The sequence below is a fragment of the Rhineura floridana genome, chromosome 21 (assembly GCF_030035675.1).
Source record: "Rhineura floridana isolate rRhiFlo1 chromosome 21, rRhiFlo1.hap2, whole genome shotgun sequence".
NCBI lineage: Eukaryota > Metazoa > Chordata > Lepidosauria > Squamata > Rhineuridae > Rhineura > Rhineura floridana.
The window spans coordinates 14,840,487-14,861,624 of NC_084500.1; the positions used below are offsets into that span (position 1 = coordinate 14,840,487).

General features: G+C 44.2%; 1 protein-coding gene across 8 annotated transcripts in view; it reads left to right on the plus strand.

Moving 5' to 3' along the window:
• The window catches only part of BCAS3 (BCAS3 microtubule associated cell migration factor), a 602,771-nt gene that overhangs the window by 128,302 nt on the left and 453,331 nt on the right, over window positions 1-21,138 (plus strand). For all 8 annotated transcript variants that reach the window (XM_061605390.1, XM_061605386.1, XM_061605382.1 and 5 more), the window contains exon 13: window positions 2,371-2,464. In XM_061605390.1, the coding sequence (XP_061461374.1) occupies window positions 2,371-2,464 (94 nt within the window). The remainder of the gene's footprint in view (window positions 1-2,370; window positions 2,465-21,138) is intronic.

Consider the following 21,138-nt stretch of genomic DNA (forward strand, 5'->3'; position numbering starts at 1 on the left):
TGGAGGTGCAGTCTTCAGTATGAACAAATATTTTTACAGCCTGACACAGTAATTATGCACAATGACTGGGGGGGACGGGACAATTGGATCTGTCCAGCAGGCCTGATCCTTATCTTCCTCACCCCCGTCAAGGTTGACAGGTGGGTGGGACTGTCCACCTGTCAGTCATCAAACCTGGGTGGGTGCAACACCCAGCAATCAGCTGAATGTCGGGGCTTGAAAAGTGTTGTTCATAGGGCTTTGAAAGTGCTGCTGATTAGCGGTGTCTGCAAACCCCCCTTTCTGACCCAGTTGCGTCTTTGCCTGCCCGACAGATACCAGTTGTAGGGCAGAAGGGCATAGATTGACCAAAATGGCTAGTGGGCTTAATTAAGCCTGTGGGCTAGAGGTTCTCCTCTGCTGCACAACTATTTCAAATTTCAGCATGGCTGGTCAGAGTTTCCCCAGGCAGGCACTGATAGGTTGGGCTCGCTGCATTTCCTCTTTTTTTCCTTTGATGACCCTGCATAATGGTCTTTCTTCTTGCCAAAGAAGTCAGTGTGACTGACTGTGATGGACAGTCACAGAAGGCTGTTGAAAAGTCAGGGAGACCAGATTGACTGGACTTCAAGGTCAATGTGTCCAGTATTTCCCCTGCTAATGGATGGAATAGGGAGGGGGTGGGGAGGGGAACCCATCCCATCCCATCCGCCCAATACTTACTCATAGCTAAACTCTTCCCAGCATGTTTGTACTGCTGATGACAGAATGTGTATTTCTTTTTTAAAAACAATGCTGCTGTCTATTAAATAGAGGAATTCCCCTCTCTTAATTCAATCCAGGCTCCAAATATTGTGCTGTCTGTTACTGTCAGAACAGTAATGATTTAAAAAAGGGCATATATGGTTTTGCCAACAGTTCGCGGAAGCTTGAAGATGTCCTGGTGTGCTCCCCCTCCTTGTGTTCTCAGATAGGTTTTCTTCATGTCTGGAGCATAATACATCACATTGGCTATTATGAGCTTAAATGTCATCTTTCATAGAGAGGGGCCATGGGTCTGTGGCGGCGGGGAGTGCCTCCTCTAGGGGAAAACTGAAAAGGGCTTTCGTGAGGCTTGTAGGGTTGCCAAGCTCTAAACTGGCCCCTATTGTTGACCTTTGGTGAAATGTGATCAGTTTGCTGTTATAACTGCCTGCTTGCTTTCTGACTTCACCAGGGCCAGCCTTGCCATTAGGTAGAATGAGGTGACAGCCTCAGGCAGGAGATGCTGGGGGCCAGCAGTGGCAGCCCCTTGGCTGTTCCTCTTGAGCCACCCCCAACCTTTCCCTTTTATTGGATGTGTGGATGCCTGTCCTAAGCCCCCTAAACTAATCTGTTGCCTTCGGTGCAGTGGTGTGTTGCTAGTGTTGATGTAAAATTCAACTGCCAGTCTGGTTTATTTATTATTACTGTGCAAGGTCTGGTGCAAGGGTGCCATCTTGTTCTTTGCTTTGTCTTGGGCTGACCCTGCTACTTGCCCACCTTCCTGTGTGTAGCATCCCAATTCAAAACTCCACTCTACGCTCAAAGGTCCACAGTGGGGGACTCAACAGTATCCCATCTCTTCTTAAGTTTGACCTCTAAATGGCCATTCATGGAAAACTGGTTTTATTCTGAAACATTTGCCTTAGAATGTTGGCATGCCACGTGTTCTTCTTAAATGGCTGATGCCCGCTGAGGATGCTGTGTGTTCACATTTGTAGTGATGTATAAGTGTTTGAGAGAGGTCAGAGGATGAGTGCAGTGGCGTCAAGAGTTGGATGGATTTGGAGATGCAATCCTTGAGCAGAACTAGGCAACACAAGACTGTTGCAAAAAAAAAAATCCCCCAGCAACCCTATATCAAGTTACGGTACCTCTCCCTGTAAAGTGGAGTTATGTAAAGGCAAAATTTGACACCATTGGATGCTTTCCCAACCCTCCTCAACTTTATTCCATTACATGTTAGGAAGAAGGAATGGAGGAAATTGGTGACATGTCTGGTGGGTCTGCCTGCAGTGGAAGATGTTTGGGTGGTGGGAACGGTATCCAGAAAGATCAAAGTTGGGGAATAGGGATAGGGAACCTGCAGTCCTCCAGATGTTATTAGACTCCATCTCCCATCAGCCCCAGCCAGCCAGCATGGCCAATAGTCAGGGTTGATGGGAGTTCTAGCCCAAAAACATCTGGAGGGCCACATGTGTCTGGTGTAGAGTATGTCATTTTTCTGATGTCTTTTCTTTCCATGTAGCATTTCTTCTAAGTGTGAAAGTATAAAAATAGGTAACTTTCCCTGAATCATTGGGTTGTTAATGTAAAAAGAATAAAATACAGGTATGTTACCCTGCTTCCTCTCTCTCTCTTATTACACAGGTGCTTGTAAGTGAGGACTCAGACAGCGATGGTATTGTGGCTCACTTCCCTGCACATGAGAAGCCCATCTGTTGTATGTCTTTCAATCCTAGTGGTAAGTGACTCTGTTGCTCTTCCTTTTAAATCATTCTGCTTGCTACAAACACTGTGAAGTTACAGTGATCCTTGATGTGATCTTTTTGGCACTCTGAAATTGCAATCCAAAACCAGAAGATGTTGTGTGGGTATTTTTCCTGAAGATAACATCTTACCAAGGGGGCTGTTCTGCACAATGTAGGAACTGGGCCTTTAGTGTTGTGGCACCTACCTTTTGGAATTCCCTCCCATTAAATATTAAACAGGCACTATCTTTTTGTTGTTCTGGCATCTATTGAAGACCTTCCTCTTCCAATATAATGTAATGTAAACGTACTGCCTTCAAGTCGATTCCGACTTATGGCAACCCTATGAATAGGGTTTTCATGAGGCTGAGAGGCAGTGACTGGCCCAAGGTCACCCAGTGAGCTTCATGGCTACGTGGGGATTTGAACCCTGATCTCCCAGGTCGTAGTCCAACACCTTAACCACTACACCATCTTTCCTAGTCTGCATCTGTATTGGAATTATTTTTAGATGTTTTAATTGTTTTATCACTTGTGTATTTGCTGCCCTGGGCTGCTTTGGGAGGATGGGTGGGTTGTAAATTTAAATGATAATGATGATGGTGGTGGTGGTACTACTAGGACTACTACTACTACTACCACTTCCAGATGTTAGCAGCCAAAGCTATGGACATGGTGTGGTTAATGCAGACAAAACCCTTGGGAAGGGCTATGGGGCATCTGCCTTGCCTGCAGAAGACGCATGGTTCAATCCCCAATGTTATCCCCTATCCAAAACCCCGGAGAGACACTCCCAGCTAGATGGACCATAGGCAGCTTCCTATGTTTGTGGGTAACACCACAGGGCAGAGATCGGGGATCTGGAGCCCTCCAGAAGTTGCCAGACTGCAGCTTGCATCGTCCCTGGCCATTATCCATGCTGGCTGGAGCTGATGAAAGCTGGAGTCCTACAGCATCCAGCAGGCCACAGGTTCCCCATATCTGCTCTTGCAGGGGGAGAAGAGAGAAATTCTCATGGAGGGCAGGGCACATGATCTTGTAGCCTGATGTCAGTCTTCTAAACATCCTTAGAGATTGGGAGCATTATATCTGCATTGGGTCAAGAAATTACAACCAATATCTATAGGAAATGGGCATTAATGTATCTGAAATGTTAGGTTAATAGAAGGCTTCCTCATCCATTGTATTTCCAATTGGAGCAAAGACTCCCACCCACCCTCATGCCCCAGATGATATTATTTGTTGAGGTTTGTGCAAATATTCTCATAGATTTGAAACCACTTATCATTTTGCACTTAATGCTTAACCTGGAGATGTAATTTGGATTTCTTCCTTAGTCTAGGGGTTTTTTTCCAGGCTGATGGTGGAGGGTGGGGGAAAGAAGTGATCTGAAAATGACATTTAAATCCTCAAAGAAAGCACCTTTGCCCCTCTCCTTCCTACTTCCAGCTGAATAAAGCTTGCGGGCAGGTAGAGCGCATCCTGTCTGTGTAATCTTGTGCAGCTGACAGGACAACTTGTTTATTATTCTTCCTACGACAAGAGTAATAACTTTTTGATTGACTGCACATTGGTCAGTGAAACAAGGGCCAGGGAAGATCAAGAGCTTCCACTTGCCTAAATTAATGAGTTCCAAAGTGAATTAAAATGCTTGGAAGGGGTTTGGGATGAAATCCTATTTCAGAAAAGAAAAACGGAATGGATGTCCCCTCTCTCTCTCTCTCTCTCTCTCTCTCTCCTCTCTCTCTCTCTCTCTCTCTCTCTCTCTCTCTCTCTCTCTCTCTCTCTCTCTCTCTCTCTCTCTCTCTCTTTTGCAGTGGCCAGTCAGCCTTGTGCGTAACAGCGCATCGGTTATGTCAAAACTCCTTAATAATTGCATGTGGTTCAGAGCTGTGTTGCTTTTACTGCTTTTGACAAGGGAGGGAAGAGAAGCTATATTTTTGTCATAGCGTTTGTAGATTTTGTCACATATTTCGGTGCAGGTTTTTCCACTGCTGTGTTCCATTCCTACCTGTAGTGCCACAGTTCTCAAACTGGGATGTGGACCTGCTAAGGAGGTGTAGACCAGCCTTACAAAATAAGCTCACAAGAAGTTAAAAAAATTAACTCCCCCCCCCAATTAGCCTGCTTGTTTATCGACATGTTTGCTTGTTCATACATTTCTTCAAGGCAAAAGTTTGCAGAACAACTTACAAATATCTGTGATGAGACAGCTCCTGCCCTTGGGCTTGCAATCTAAAAAGGCATGGCACGAAAGGAGAAGGAAAAAAATCAACCTTTGGCACTACTTGTTGATAACAGGATTCTTGTAGTAACCAGGTGCAATGCAAAGATGCATCCAGTGAAGGACTGTGGTCCATGAGAGTGCCTTTAACCAGGCACAGAACATAAGAAGAGCCTGCTGGATCAGGCCAGTGGCCCATCTAGTCCAGCATGCTGTTCTCACAGTGGCCAGCCAGATGTCTCTTCTGGGAAGCCCGCAAGCAGTACCTGAGCGCAACAACAACTCCCCCCTCCTGCAGTTTTCCAGCAACTGGTATTCTGAAGCATACTGCCTCTGACCGCGGAAGCAGCGCATAGTCATCATGGCTAGTAGCTACAGCTAGAAGGACCAACAGAGAAGGGCATGCAGACTTGGCCTCCCAGTTGCAAGTGTCCCTACCACATACCAGGAAACTGTGGGGCAAAGCAGCAGTGACTTTGGGATGGTGCAGGCAGACTTTCAGAGGCAAACCAGCATTCCTGCCTGTGCACCTGCACCATCCCGACCTCACTACTGCCCTGCCTCACCTCCACGCCATCTCAGGAAGTACGCAGCTGCTGGAAGACCAGGTCTGCAAGGCCACTCCTCCTGCTGGCCACTCCTGCCTTTAACAAATGTGTTATTTCCATAAGTTGCTTTCATGGACTACAGTCCTCTTCATCAGATGCACTTGTTGAAATGGCCTGTAATCCATGATAGTGCCTTATGCACTAAGTTTGCTAGTCTTTAAGAACAGTAAGTTTGCTAGTCTTTAAGAACAGTAAGTTTGCTAGTCTTTAAGAACGGTGGCGGCTGGTGCCCAAGGGGGAGTGGTGGAGTGGAAGGCAGGGAGCCCAAACCATAGGTGGAGCCAGAGCCAATGGCAGGCAGAGCCAGTTTATTCTAATTTTGCCCCCATCCTCCCTGCTGAGTTCTGCAAGGGGCATCGCTGCGACAATGGAGGAGAAAGGTGACAGGCAGTGCTGCCCTCTGAACTGGTTGTAAGTAAGAAGGCGGTATGTGGGGGCTGGCTGAGAGCAGACATAGGTTGGTGGGGCCGTGCCCCATTGGCCGTAATGGATCAACGTCTGCTGTTTAAGAAACAAGTGCCACAAGGCTCTCGATTGCTTCTTCGTTCCTCAGAGGCCACCGCATTTGGGTGAAGACGTTTGCAGCTTGAATGGCTGGCTGCCAGCTGTAAAGAACACCCCCGGCAGGTGGTGCTGAGGATGACACTGATTTTCTACATCTCACAGGCAAGGACTGCCCTCTGGGCTGCTTGAGGAGAGAGGGGGATTTTCTCTTGCCTTAAATTCCTGTTCTTAGGAGAGGGCAGCCTGCCCACCTGATCTAGTGTTTTTGGCTCAGGCTGTACTTCTACACACATGCTGGGGTTGGGGTGGGGGAGATAATCAAGGGATTATCCAAGGGATGCTCTTCTTTGCGTCTCCCAGATTTCCTGTTAGTATCTGAACTGTTGTCACATTGGCTTTGGCATGATGTTACACAGTACAAGAAATGAAAGGGCTTCTGCTCTGCCAGGCTCAGTCCAGGACGACAGGGAGATCCCCTCCTTCTCAAGAACACCCCTCCAATGCTAATCTTGGCCCGCCTTCTAGCATGAAGAGGTGCTTTCCCAAAGACAAAGACCACCAGTTGGCTTCCTCTCTCAATTGCACAGATTGTCAATTTTTGTCAATATTTCCCCTTTCTGAGTCACTGTGATCGCTCAAATTCAACTGCAATAGGATGATTCATTAAGTGAGCGTAGGCCTTTACAATATGCACCTTGACTTATCTGAACAAGACTCTTGTCCAATAGGTCACTCATCCCCACTTCACAGTTGGGGAAGTGAGATTAAAGTTAACTTTTTTAAAAAAATGATGATTTATTTTCTCTCCTTCCTCCCTCTTCCTCCAGGAGCTCAGGTCAGCATACACAGAGAGATCCCATTTGATTAATTAACTGGAATAATTGTGCCCTTCCACTGCAGTTCTAGAGCCCAGCTGGAGAGGGGGCTTACAAGGAAGTAATCACTAGAAAATAATTCATCATTTTTAAAAAACAGACAATATTATGAGGACTGGGGACCGTGTTGAGCTCCAGATGCAGTTGGACTCCAGCTCCCATCGTTCCTGATAATTGTCCATTTTTCCTGGGGCTGTTAGAAGTCTGGAGACCAGCAACATCTGAAGAGCATCATCTGGAGGGCCAGAGCTCATCATCCTTGCAGTATACAAATACAATAAAACAATGTTGTGAGTGTCTTCACAATAGTCCGGTAAAATAAGCTAGGTTGAGAGAGCTCCTGGCCCAATGTTGTTCAATTCTAACCCAGCAGCAATTTGAAGCTCTCCTGGTCCAAATCCCACCATCCACTGACTTTGCCAAAAGCCACCCAATGAGTCTAAAGGTGGTTTGAACTCCGGTACGTGAGATCCACATCCAAACACCACAGGAAATTTTCCCCATTAAAAGTTTCATTAGGCAGAATTAAGCCTAGAATCATCTCCCTTATTTAAAAAGGTCCAAACAATTTACAAACATCACGGATGCTTACAGTGACCCTGATAAAAACACATCTGACCTATCAATGTAAATCCACAAGTTCTCCTCAACCAAAGGCGCCTTGGACTACAGTTTGGGAGGTCGTCACAGATGGGAGGAATCTACACCATAGGGGGCTGGTTGATTAAGATGTTTATGAATTTGGTCTCCAAGCTCTTAATGTTGTACATGACAGTCTGCCAGGAATTCTAAGTGTGTGTAATCTTGATAACAAGAGGGGGGGAGGATTAAATTGTTATCCAGTAGAATCAATTGCTCCATTTTAAGCCAGGCCAGACTAGACTAAACGGGTGATTTGTCTAGACTCTGGTCTCCAGGAGCTGGGCAAGCGACTCTTGTGTTATTGAGCAAACATTATTAAAGACATCTCGCAATTTAGATTGGAACTGAGCAAGCTGCTGAGCTAATAACTGCAAAGTTATTAAAGTAATTGTGTCTGTCCCGTCTGTTTCCACCACAAGTGGCTTAATAGGACATTGGTTTTATGTGGTCTCCTGGGGCTGAGCTGTTTTGGATATTTCCCACAGTTCCACTGGCTCCCAAGTAGGTGAAGCATCTTCCTAAGGAGGCACAAAGGTGGCATCAGATAGGGTCTGCTCCAAAGGCTGGGGCTTATAACCTAAACCAGGGATGGGGAACATCTGTGGCCCTCCAGAGGTCATTGGACTACAAGTCCCATTAGATGTTGTTGGACTACAAGTCCCATCATCCCTGACCCTCTGGCCATTCTCCAGTCTATGCCTCCACCGGCCATGCTTTGCCACTGGCCTGATCCAGCAGGCTCTTCTTATGTTCACCCAAGTTCCAGCATTAGGAATAAGTTCCCCACAGTGATGGGTCATGGGGAAGGCTGTATGCTCAGCGCTGGACTGTTGTTAGTGGGCTTCAGACAACTCACAAGCTGTAACCAAGTTTTTTTCTTGATTTACATTTCCATGGTTTGTCTGAAGGAAGCAAACAATGAGCCCAGGTTTGGTATAGGAAAATCAGAACATAAGAAGATGCCTTATTGAGTCAGACCATTGGTCCATCTATCTCAGCCTTTCCCAACTAGTGGGCCACCAGATGTTGTTGGACCACAATTCCCATCTTTCCTGACCATTGGCAATGCTGGCTGAGGCTGATGGGAGTTGTGGTCCAACAACACCTGGTGGCCCACTAGTTGGGAAAGGCTGATCTAGCTCAACATTGTCTACACTGAGTAGCAGTGGCTCTCTGGAGTTTCAGGCAGGGAACATTCCCAGCCATACCTGGAGATGCCAGGGATTGAACCTGGGACCTTTTGCATGCAAAGCATATGCTCTACAACTGAGCTATGGTCATGCTACACCAAACCATGGCTAAGCTGACAGCAGTGCAGCAGCAAGACTGGAAAGAGGAGCCAAGAAGCCACAATCTCCTCTCTAGGAGGTCCTCACAGTTGCATGGTTTGCGTTACGCGTGAACTGGACTATTGATTGGTTGATTTTTAGTTTGTAAACATAGTTCGTGGAGTGAGCAACATAGGAAAACAGTAGATTCTTAATCTGAATAAGAGGTTGTGGAAAGATTGCTGTTTTAATTGGAATAATTGGACTTGGGAGTGTGCTCCTGGGAAAAGCTATTGTCTTACACTGGCTAAAAGATGACATAGTGCAATGAGTATTGTGGCTGCAATGAAAAGGCATGATATAAATCTTTTTATATATGAATTTACAAATATAATATGTCACACACAAAATGCATAGACACACACAATACAGAGGGTTGTATCCAGTGTACTTCTGCTCTGAGTAGACACATTGAAATGGATGGGCATGATGAATTTAGAGCCATTAATTTCAGTGGGTCTACAGTGAATATAATTAAGTTGGATACAACCCAATTTATTATGGTTGTAACATATGTTTCTTTATATTATAATGTGTGAAGCATACACACACCCCCGGCAAAGTATGGCATAGCTGTTAGTAAGAGACCTAACTGTGAATCAGGAAATATTTCCTGGCTTGTGTCAAAAACTTCCTGTTCATTATTTTGTTGATTAAATTGACACACCTCACCTTCCTCCACAGGAGCCTAGGGTGGCAAAGGCAAGGCACTCTTTCTTGGTCTTGGCCCCTTCTGTCTGCTCTATGATGCCATTGCCCTGCCAGGCAGCTGTTTTCAAGTTTTACTGAACTAACGTATGTGAAACAACCTAATGCTCTACATACACTATGTACTATTAGCAGCCAAAGCAAGATGTCCACCAAATGTTGGGGATTGTTTGGTATCTGCAGCATGGCCTGCCATTTTGAGCTTGGAATTTTCACAAGTGTAAATAGGGAGGGCAGAGAATGGTGATTGGTGTATCCGCTGGTGATGTCACAGTGGGTCTTAACCTTTAACCTTGTACTCTTAGATCAGATGTGGGAAATCCTTTGGTCCTCCAGATGTTTGCTGAACTACAATTCTAATCATCCTCAGCCATCGGTCATGCTTGCTGCAGCTGATGGGAGCTGTAGCTCAGTAACATCTGGAGGCCAAAGATTCCACACACTTGGCCTAGACCTTACTGCTGTTCCAAGGGAGCTGGGGCAGTTGGACAGAGCGTGGGGGTGGTTTCCCAGAGGAAATTTCATAGGTTTCCAAAGCATGCACTGTTACATCATATTAGAGACTACTACTCTGTATTGCAACATTCAAAGTTTATTTCTGTACTAGAAATGGTAGCATATGATATGGCCCTGACTCACTAAAACCATGCAATAGAGCAGGGGTTCCCAAACTTTTTTCACTACACCACTTGAAAATTGCTAAGTCTTGGTGGACCACTTAATGACTTTCCTGCCTGTAATGTGCTGTGATAGATGCTGCATGGTTTTCAATTGCATTTTTACAGGCATTCCATGAACCACCTGAAAGAGGTGGTGCACGGACCACAGTTTGGGAACCCCTGCAGTAGAGATGATCAAACCTTCCATTTCATCCTGGTGTTTTTTTTCTTATTTTAATCCTTTGCGGTCCTGATTCCTTGGCTCATGTCAGGTTTATATTGCCCTGAATTAGTAGCGTTTATGAATAGAGTGCTTCAAAGCCTGTTTATATAATGCCATTAGCACTTAACTATTAGCAATTATACAGGTCCTGCAAATCCATTTACATAGGCTGTATAATAGGGCTCTTAAAAGCAGCGGAGCTACTTGTTAAAAAGGCATTCTAGTAAGTTTTTGAGAAGTCTATAAAGCATGAATATAAAGAAACCCTTTCATGCCTGATAATGTGGAGAGATAGTATGGTGGGAGTGTCAAAAAGGCGTATGAGACGCAAAGTCTCGTCTCTTCCATAGACTAAGTGGCCTTAGGTAAGCCCTGCTATTCTCTCGGCCTCTCATCTACAATCTAGGGATAATTGGTGCCAGCCTACTTTAAACGTTTGTTGTGAGGATTACTGAGAACTGCTTAGAACAGTCTAGTATTATGAGGTATACTTAAAAAAAACCCAACCTCTTCCTATTGTGATTTTTTTGTCCACCTCCCTAAATATATTTGTTTTTATATTTGCTGTGAGTATGGAATTGCACATAAGACTGTCCCTATCGTCCTCTGTGAAATGCTGGAGAATATGGATAGTGGAACTATCAGGGCAAGACATTTTGGAGGAAGTTCAGGGCCCCACTCAGCAGAATGATCAGGAGAGACGGCAGGGTTGGCTTCCATTTTGAAGTCAGTGAAGTATCACATGTTACCATCTAAAGATGGGGGAAGGGGTGGGAGTGGGGACTGCAAGACCATTAAATCTAGAGTCTAAAATGATCCAGAGTCTAAAATCACGCACCCCTGGGCTGATGCCCCTCGGGAATGCTCTCCTGCTACAGCTGAACTTCTTACTGAAGCCCCTGACAAGCTTCCAAGGAGCTACTTGTTTTCCCAGAATGCAGTTTGAAAGGTGCTGAACACAAGAGGCAGTGATAGCCTTTTGATTAGGGGGTCTGTTTAAAAAGAAAACAGATACATTCATGGAGGAGGAGAAGTCTATCAACCTCTCTTAGCTGCAAGAAGCCTCCATATTTAGAAGACAGTGCTGATGACAAAACGGAGATGTGTCACCTTCACTCCCAGCTTGCAGCTCAATGCATTTTATTCCCAGCTTGTGAGCTTCCCACCTGAATGATCACTGTTGGAAATGGTTGAGTGGACCCTCGGTCTGATCCCACAGGGCACTTACAGCATTTGGAAACATTCAAGGGAAGGGCCATAGCCCAGTGGCAGAGCATCAGTTTTGCCTGCAGCAGGTTCCCACATCAATCCCTGGCATCTCCAGATGTCTGACATCCCAGAGAGCTGCTACCAGAGGAGACAATACTCTGAGCCAGGTGGGCCAACGGTACAAGGCAGCTCCCCATGTTACTAATTATAATTCATTGCCTATAGGAGTTTGATGAAGGAGCAAGCAGTCAGACCTGGCATCATCGGACATCATCCTTGAACAGCTGCAGCAGCCCCTTCTTTAAGGGCTGAAGCTCAGTGGTAGAGTACTTCCTTTGCATGCCAGAGGTCCCATGCTTCATCCTCAGCATCCCCAAGTAGGGCTGGGGGAGGGGGGAACTCCCACCAGTCAGTGTTGACAGTACTGAGCTGGATGGAACAATGATCTGCCTTGGTATAAGGCAGCTTTCTGTATTTTTGTTTAAATTAGCACTTTATTTAGAACCACAAGAACATGAATCTTTAATTTTAGCGCAGGCACCATAGTGGTAGAGCACCAGCTTTGCATACAGAAAGCCCCAGGTCCAGTCCGCAGCTTCTCCAGGTAGGGCTGGGAAAGAGCATTGTGTAAAACCCCGAAGAGCCTTCTCCGTTCAGCACAGACAACCCCTAAATAGATGGACGGATGGTCTAACTCCACGTGACACAGATTCCTGTGTTCCAGCGCTCCAGCAGCACCCATCACCGATGCTTCCCCTGGGGTCTTCTTTGAAAAGGTGACTGAATCCAGGACCTGCTGTTTTAACTTCCTGCAATGTCCTAGTGTGACACCATGTAAAGAGCTCTGTTGTAAATGGTACCTTCCAGACCCTCAGTGCTGCATAGTTAGGTAGGCCAGAGCTAAGAATGGGGGAGAAGTTCATTTGAGTTTGCACTTAAAGGCAAACCTACCTAACACACATGTTCCGGAACAATACACAAATAGAAACGCACACAACCTTCCTTAGAAATGTGCACCTCTCTGAATTTTGCAGTGTAGATCTTCAGCGAAGCAACGTGCATGAAAAAGCATATACTAGGGTTAAGTGTGCATAAAAATGCATATATTAGTGAAGTAGCATGTAAAATGCATTATATTAGGGGAAATAGCTTTGCAAAAATTAGTGTATTAGGCAGAAGCATACAAAAAGGTATACATTAGGAGAACTCTGCTCTAAAATGCAGATGAGTTTTCATGAGGGTTAAAAAAAAATCCACAGACTGATGTGGAAATGTGGAGAACTGAACTTAAGAGTGGGAAAATGGGAATTGAGAGAAACTGAAATTGACAGCTTCATCCATTTCTAACCAAAGCGATCGGAGGACACTATTAAAGCCTTCCTCAAAATCTGGACTAGTTCAGCCCTTCTGGAAATAAGGGGATAGGATGATGGATTTTTTTTAATGCTTGTAAACTGGACATGTACAGCATACCAGCAAGTTAGAGGGGGTGGATTAGGAAAGGGCCATGACTTTCTTGGCTGTTTGGCATGGAAGGCGCAGTGTATGGGATCTATTCATAGAAGCTGAACTTAAAGGATGCAGTTAAAATGCTGTTGTGAACCAGCCAGTCCAACAGCTGCATTGAGTTTGTTTTTCAATTTCCCACTGCCTTTCTTGTTTATTAGCTGTGACTCTGAGGTCAGAATTAAAACAAACATTTTAATGGCAGCATTTACATCGTTGGCAATGGGCACCCCTGGCTCGGTGCTGTGACCAGGGGCTGTATGGGTGGCGCAGGACATGGTGCCTCCAGACTTTAAACACTGTCACAACTGTAGAGAAACTTCCCCCACTTTTTTCCTCTCTCTCACTCTTCCCCCCACCCCCAGCTAATTGCTTATAAATCACATATCTGATAAGAATCTCACAATCTGGACTTTTCAGTAATGTTAGAGGAACTGGCTGTGCTTAAATTTTGTTTCAGGGGCTCCTGGGAAGGGAAAAATAAATGTAGTTGTGAACTTCTTTTTTTTAAGCCTACTCATTTCCCTGGTTTTCTTTGACTGATATCTAAGATTTAAAAGCTTTGTAAGATGCTTGAAACTGAGGTTGAATATAGGCTTACACTTGTTCCTGAAAGTTGACAAGGGTTCTGCTGAACATACTCCTGTAATGTCATTCGGTTGCATAAGAAGAGCTCTGCTGGATAAAATCAAAGTCAAACATCCTCACAGTGGCCACCCAGATGCCCAAAAGGGAAGCTCGCAAGCAGGATATGAGGTCATCAGCAACTCTCCTAATGTTGCTTTCCAGCCTCTGATCCTACAGTCATCATGACTAGTAGCCATTACTAGTCGGACCTTTACCCACATTAATTGAAAAAGCAAAGTGTGCTCTCTTCCTCTCTTTCTTGTCTTTTGCTGGGGGAGGGGGCTGTTCTGGGGGAGAGAATTGACCAGAGGAGGTGTTGCCCATAGCACTCAAAAATCCAAAAGTATTCACAGGCCTAAAAAGGCTGGCAACCCTTTTAATCCATTAGCCTAGGGCTAATGCTGAAACATTTGTAAGAAGTAAGTGTGTGTGCATATGTCTGTGGTGTGTGTGTGAGAGAATCCCGTAACCAGGATTGATCAGAAGTGGCAAGTGAGGTGTTGAGTCCTGGAAAGGGACGTTGTTTTCCTAGCAAGTGGAACATAGCCAGTTTGACTTCTGGCAGCCAGACCTGTGGCATAGTCTCACAAGTGGAGTGTTAAGATGACAGCTTGGTGTCCAAAATAAATCTTCCATTCTGAGTCGACCTTGGAATAGCCCAGATTTTCTGGCACAATGCAGTGCTTTCACTGAGTCACCAGAATGCCAGTGTGATAGTTTTTAGCCATATTCTTTCCGAAAGCCAGTGTAGTTAAGATGTTCACCAGCAACGCCGGTCCTGCTGTTGTCAGTACAGGCACAAAACTAAGGGATGTGTAAACCTTGTCTGTGTCTGCAAATTTTCCAGCTTTCCCCAGCGCTCTTGTCAATTACCTGTTTGGAAGTAAGGTCCATCCACACCATACATTTCAGGCACATGGTTTCCCCCAAAGAATCCTGGGAACTATTTTACCCCTCTCAGAGCTACAGTTCCCAGAATTCTTTTGGGGGAGCCATGTGCTTTAAATGTATATTGTGGATGCAACCTAAGACTTGGAAGGGGAGCTATTTCCTTTTTTACTTTGGCTGTCGATAATGCGGCAGTGACTTGCGTAGTAGGCAAATGGACCAGTGACACATTTTTTCCTGAATGAGTTCCTGGATGAAGACTATTGCTTAGCCTGCTGTTCTGGGGGCAACTTTGCCTCTTCCCTGCCCCCTTGTATCATCAAGTGGCAAGCATCACTGCAGCCATATCAGTGCTCTTCCTCTGAGATGTGCTCTAGCTCCCTGTAGGGGAGAAGACCATAGCTAAGAGGCAGTGCACATAATTTGCACATAGGGATAGAAAGATCTGTTGGTTTCGGTTCTCTCAGTTTCTCATTTTTCCAAAGACAAATTCAGTTCTCCCATTCCTGCAGCAATTTAAGGTTTTGTTTTAAATCCTCATGAAAATTATCCAGCATTTTAGTGCAACTTTCTCCTAATAAACACTTTTTTTAGGCAATAGCTCCTAAAATAATGGATCTTGTAGCTCCTAAAATAATGCATTTTTGTATATTATTTTCACTCATACATTCATTTTATGCACACTTTCCCCTAACGTATGCATTTTAGTAAACATCGGTTGGCAGAGGCTCTGCAAAATTTGGACCAGTGTGAATGTCAAAGGATGGGTTCTGTTTCGGTTTTCATTTTGTTTCGGAAAGTGCGATTTGATAGATCTGCCTTGAACTGCAAACTGAATCTAGTTTCTCACCCATCCCTATTTGCACACAGAAGGTCCCAAACTCAAACTTTGGCATCTCCAGTGACAAAGAAAGAAAGGGATCAGGGAGCAGCTGATGGGAAGCACTTCTCTCCACCTGAGACCCTGGATAGCTGCTACCCCTCCAAGTAGTCAATACTGAGCTACATGGGCCTAGTGTGGTGGCTTCCTATGTTTCAATGTTATGGAAAGTTTCAAATTGTGCTGCACAGAATATGGGAAGTATACATGTTCCCATAGTCTACTGGGTGAGAGACCTGCATATAGAATCTTTACGCACACGCCCCGGTTTGTATAATTGGAGAAGGGTTTGAATCCTTCCTGCAACTCTCAAGCACAGAGAACAGAGTTATGTAGGTAGGAATCAGCCTATTTCACATCTGTGCCGAATTCACATAAGTTTATTCATAAGTCTGTTCTGCCCGTTCCCACATTAATACGTGATTAAAAAAAAAAAACACTAGGAAAATTGATATTTAGATGTTAACTAAATACAAAATGTGTATTTAAATGCATTTTTGTTGATTATGTATTTTTAAACATACCTTACCATAAGTGCTTTGCTTGCAGAAGATCCCTAGTTCAGTCCCTGACATCTTCCAACTGCAAGGAGAAAGCCCTGGTGACTGAGACTCTCAAGGGCTGCTGCCAGTCAGAGCAGAGAATAGATGGTCTGATCTTCTATAAGATTTCTTCCTATGTTAACCTTTTTGGGGCAAATTTCAAGTGCCTCACTCTTCAATTTTCAAGGGGGAGCGACAATTGAATTTGTAAAAGAGTTCTTATCAATAAACAGGAGCCCTGACATTTATTGATTTTAAAATCATTTATATTCCACCTTAAATTGTTTTTTTTAAATAAAAATTCAGTAAAAACACAAACTTTTAAAAATAATGCATTTGCACTTTGTTTAGCCTGTAGAGCACGAATTTTGCTACATGTACAGTCCAAAATTAGCAAAGTCTGAAAAAGAGGCATTTGTTGCCTAAATTTCAGGGTGAAAGGTGCTACCCCACCAAATGGTTCAAGTTTTTTAACCATTAACCTAGGCCACCCAGAAAACTTTTTCTATCACCTAACAGGCAAAACTCGGCAGGGCCAAATTTCTTTCTTAATTGAGGCCAGCATTCCAGTGCAAAGAAATATCTAGGAATGTTGGTGTGCTGGAGTTTTGTTGCCTAACTGGCCTTGGATTTGGAGGAGGGAGGTGTTCAGTAGTTGCTGGGCTCCCAGGATTGCACAATTTGCTTTCTAGATACATATGAAGTGGTGCCATCACAGCAGGACTTTGGTGCAGATGTCCAGATCCCCACTCAGCAGAATAAGAAGGGGTCTCAAAACACTGCAGGGCTAGCTTGCCACATTTGAAGTTAGTGAAGTAATACACATCTCCATCTAAAGAGCATCTGCCCTCTTAAATCCACAGCATAAAATTACTTAATTATACCACTGAACCCCTAAATGGCCAATAGACTTTAGAGACCACCATCCCCCCTGTACCCCATTTTTGAGAGCTGCCAAGAATGCCCTCCAATACAGAGGTAGTCAAAGTGATCCCCTCCGTATATTGTTGGACTACAACTCCCATCATCCCTGACTAGATATGCTAGCTAGGGCTGATTGGAATTGTAGCCCAACAACAGCTGGAGGCACCACCTTGGCTACCCTTGTGTCCAATAGTATTTATGCATCATGTTCATTCGGTGTCATGAGTTGCTAAATCTGTGTGTGGCATGTTGAGCTCTGGCGCATTCCCTTACTTTTGGTACAACGTTTGTCCTGACTCCTTGCTTGTTCTTTGGTTTCTGATCTCTGGTTTATCCTCCAGTCCTGGCTTGCTTTTGGGTTCTGACACACCACTTCTTGATTCCTGGCTCCTGACTCACCCTAGAACTCCAGCCTATGCCCCAACCCAGTGACAGAAAGGGAGTGAAGAAAGATGATTAGGAACACAGGAAGCGGCTTCATACTAAGCCAGACCATTGGTTGATCTAGCACAGTATTGTCTAGACTGTTTAGGATGGGGGAGAAATTTGATTCACTTTGCATTTTAAGCCAGATCTATCAAATTGTTGATAGCTTGTGTGTGTATGTGGCTAATATCCATGGATAGATCTATCTTCCACTCATGTGTTGAATCCTTTTTTTTTTTTTTAAAAAGCCATAATTCTAGCAGTTGACCAGGGGTTTACAGGGCAGTCCTATACTTGCCTACTTAGAAGCATGCCCCATTGAGCTCAGTGAGACTTTCTCCAAAAAGGTAAGTGTGTATAGGATTGCAGCCTAAAGATCAGTGTCAATGCTGTCAGGATTGACCCCAGAACAGATTTTGATGGTACAATGGAGAGTTCTGTTGTAATTTCTTGGCACCTCTGCTCTAGAAGTAGCTGTTGTAGTAGAATGATTACTACTTCCAGTGACAGAAGCAATATTTCAGCTTTCAATTTTTAATGCTAAAGCTTAACCCGGAGCTATAAATGTTACGATTTGAGATAAACATTAGTGCAGCGGTAGATAAACATACATTCTGTTTGCCGCTAGCACTGTTCTCATGGTTTCCCTTGTCTAGCAGCATCTTTACAAATTAAAATCTAGTACTGACTATTCTCCAGGTTTAATTTTTCAGGTGGAAATGAGCAATTTTGGAGGAGGAGAAATGTTTCCCACACTTTTTATTTGCACTTTGATTGCACAAATAATCACTTTTTTGGTGCCCTGTTTCCTTTAGCTACTGTTGCCTTCCAGAATTAGTCACCCAGGTGATCCCATCCAGTCAGGCTTCATGTAGCAGATGGAATGATGTCACAGTGCTGAAGTGTGAACCAGATTTGGCTACATAGTTTTGTGCCTGGTTTCCTTTGGCTCCTTCTGCCTCCTCATTCCAGAATTAGTCTCACAGGTGAGCCCACCCAGTCAGGGATTGTGAAGTGAATGGAATGATATCACAGTGAAGCATAGTTAATCTATTTGGCTACATCATGATGTCACTGAGGGCAAGTGAGAGTAGTGGAAACCAAGAAGCAAATGCTAGAAAATCACTGAGAAGGGGCAGGTGTTTTATCAGCACAGCTGAAAATGTTTGTAAAGTTAAGTTTCTGAGTTGTTGTTGTTGTTGTTATTAATTACTCACTTTCCTTGCAAAGCAATCCAAAGTGACTTGCAACAATAAGTTTACAACCAATTATAACAAATAACTCATTAAAATAACAAACACCACATAATCTAAAAACAAATCAAAACAAATAAAGACAGGTCTTGCTAAAACCTGCCACTTTAAAAGAGGCTATTGATATCTAAAGCCCTTCAAGTTAAGGGCTGAGCATCTGGATAAAAAGGAAGGTTTTTGCCTACCACTTAAAAATAGATAATGATGGCAACAGGTGTACCTCTCTGGGAAGAGCATTCCACAACTGGGAAGCCACCATTGAAAAGGCCCCTTCTCGTGTTGTCACCCTTTGCACCTCCCTCAGAGGGGGCACGTGGGGAAGTGCCTCAGATGAAGAATTCATGGTCAGGTTTGGTTCACGTGGGGAAAGGTGATCCTTTAGGTATTGGGGTCCTGACCACATAAGGTTTTATAAGTCATACGTTTGCAGGAAGGGATTCTGAGGAACTGAGACAAATAGTGGTAACGAGAGAGGAAGTTCTAGGCTTAATGAACAATATAAAAACTGACAAATAAAAACTGACAAATAAAAACTGACATATCACTGGGCCCGGATGGCATCCACCCGAGAGTTCTCAAAGAACTCAAATGTGAAATTGCTGATCTGCTAACTAAAATATGTAACTTGTCCCTCGGGTCCTCCTCCGTGCCTGAGGACTGGAAAGTGGCAAATGTAACGCCAATATTCAAAAAGGGATCCAGAGAGGATCCCGGAAATTACAGGCCAGTTAGCTTAACTTCTGTCCCTGGAAAACTGGTAGAAAGTATTATTGAAGCTAGATTAACTAAGCACATAGAAGAACAAGCCTTGCTGAAGCAGAGCCAGCATGGCTTCTGCAAGGGAAAGTCCTGTCTCAGTAACCTATTAGAATTCTTTGAGAGTGTCAACAAGCATATAGATAGAGGTGATCCAGTGGACATAGTGTACTTAGACTTTCAAAAAGCATTTGACAAGTTACCTCACCAAAGACTTCTGAGGAAGCTTAGCAGTCATGGAATAAGAGGAGAGGTCCTCTTGTGGATAAGGAATTGGTTAAGAAGCAGAAAGCAGAGAGTAGGAATCAACGGACAGTTCTCCCAATGGAGGGCTGTAGAAAGTGGAGTCCCTCAAGGATCGGTATTGGGACCTGTACTTTTCAACTTGTTCATTAATGACCTAGAATTAGGAGTGAGCAGTGAAGTGGCCAAGTTTGGTGATGACACTAAATTGTTCAGGGTTGTTAAAACAAAAAGGGATTGCGAAGAGCTCCAAAAAGACCTCTCCAAACTGAGTGAATGGGCGGAAAAATGGTAAATGCAATATAAACAAGTGTAAAATTATGCATATTGGAGCAAAAAATCTGAATTTCACATATATGCTCATGGGGTCTGAACTGGCGGTGACCGACCAGGAGAGAGACCTCGGGGTTGTAGTGGACAGCACGATGAAAATGTCGACCCAGTGTGCGGCAGCTGTGAAAAAGGCAAATTCCATGCTAGCGATAATTAGGAAAGGTATTGAAAATAAAACAGCCGATATCATAATGCCGTTGTATAAATCTATGGTGTGGCCGCATTTGGAATACTGTGTACAGTTCTGGTCGCCTCATCTCAGAAAGGATATTATAGAGTTGGAAAAGGTTCAGAAGAGGGCAACCAGAATGATCAAGGGGATGGAGCGACTCCCTTACGAGGAAAGGTTGCAGCATTTGGGGCTTTTTAGTTTAGAGAAAAGGCGGGTTAGAGGAGACATGATAGAAGTGTATAAAATTATGCATGGCATTGAGAAAGTGGATAGAGAAAAGTTCTTCTCCCTCTCTCATAATACTAGAACTCGTGGACATTCAAAGAAGCTGAATATTGGAAGATTCAGGACAGACAAAAGGAACTACTTCTTTACTCAGCACATAGTTAAACTATGGAATTTGCTCCCACAAGATGCAGTAATGGCCACCAGCTTGGACGGCTTTAAAAGAAGATTAGACAAATTCATGGAGGACAGGGCTATCAATGGCTACTAGCCGTGATGGCTGTGCTGTGCTGTGCCACCCTAGTCAGAGGCAGCATGCTTCTGAAAACCAGTTGCCAGAAGCCTCAGGAGGGGAGAGTGTTCTTGCACTCGGGTCCTGCTTGCGGGCTTCCCCCAGGCACCTGGTTGGCCACTGTGAGGATGCTGGACTAGATGGGCCACTGGCCTGATCCAGCAGGCTCTTCTTATGTTCTTAAGTCAAAACCAGCACTTTGAATTGAGCCCAAAAACTAATTGCTAGCCAGTGCACTAATGCCAGAATATTATTATTATTATTATTATTATTATTATTATTATTATTATTATTATTATTATTATTGGATTTATTAGTTGCCCATCTGGGGGGATATCCAACCACTCTGGGTGACGTACAATCAAAAATATAAAATTACAATGAACAATAAAGATAAAAACATTAATACATTAAAATCACGTTCTCCATTGTGTTAACAGTGACCAAAGCATGAGGTGGCTCGTCCTCACCAGGCAGCATATGGCCATCTTTCCATCCCACCTTGCCTTCTTTCATAGACTCTTTGCCTCTGATCATAATCTTAGCATTGCACTCCTTCTCAGTGTTCTTCAATGTGTTTCCCTGCCGGCCCATAATCTCGGCAACTTGCTTGGAGCTGG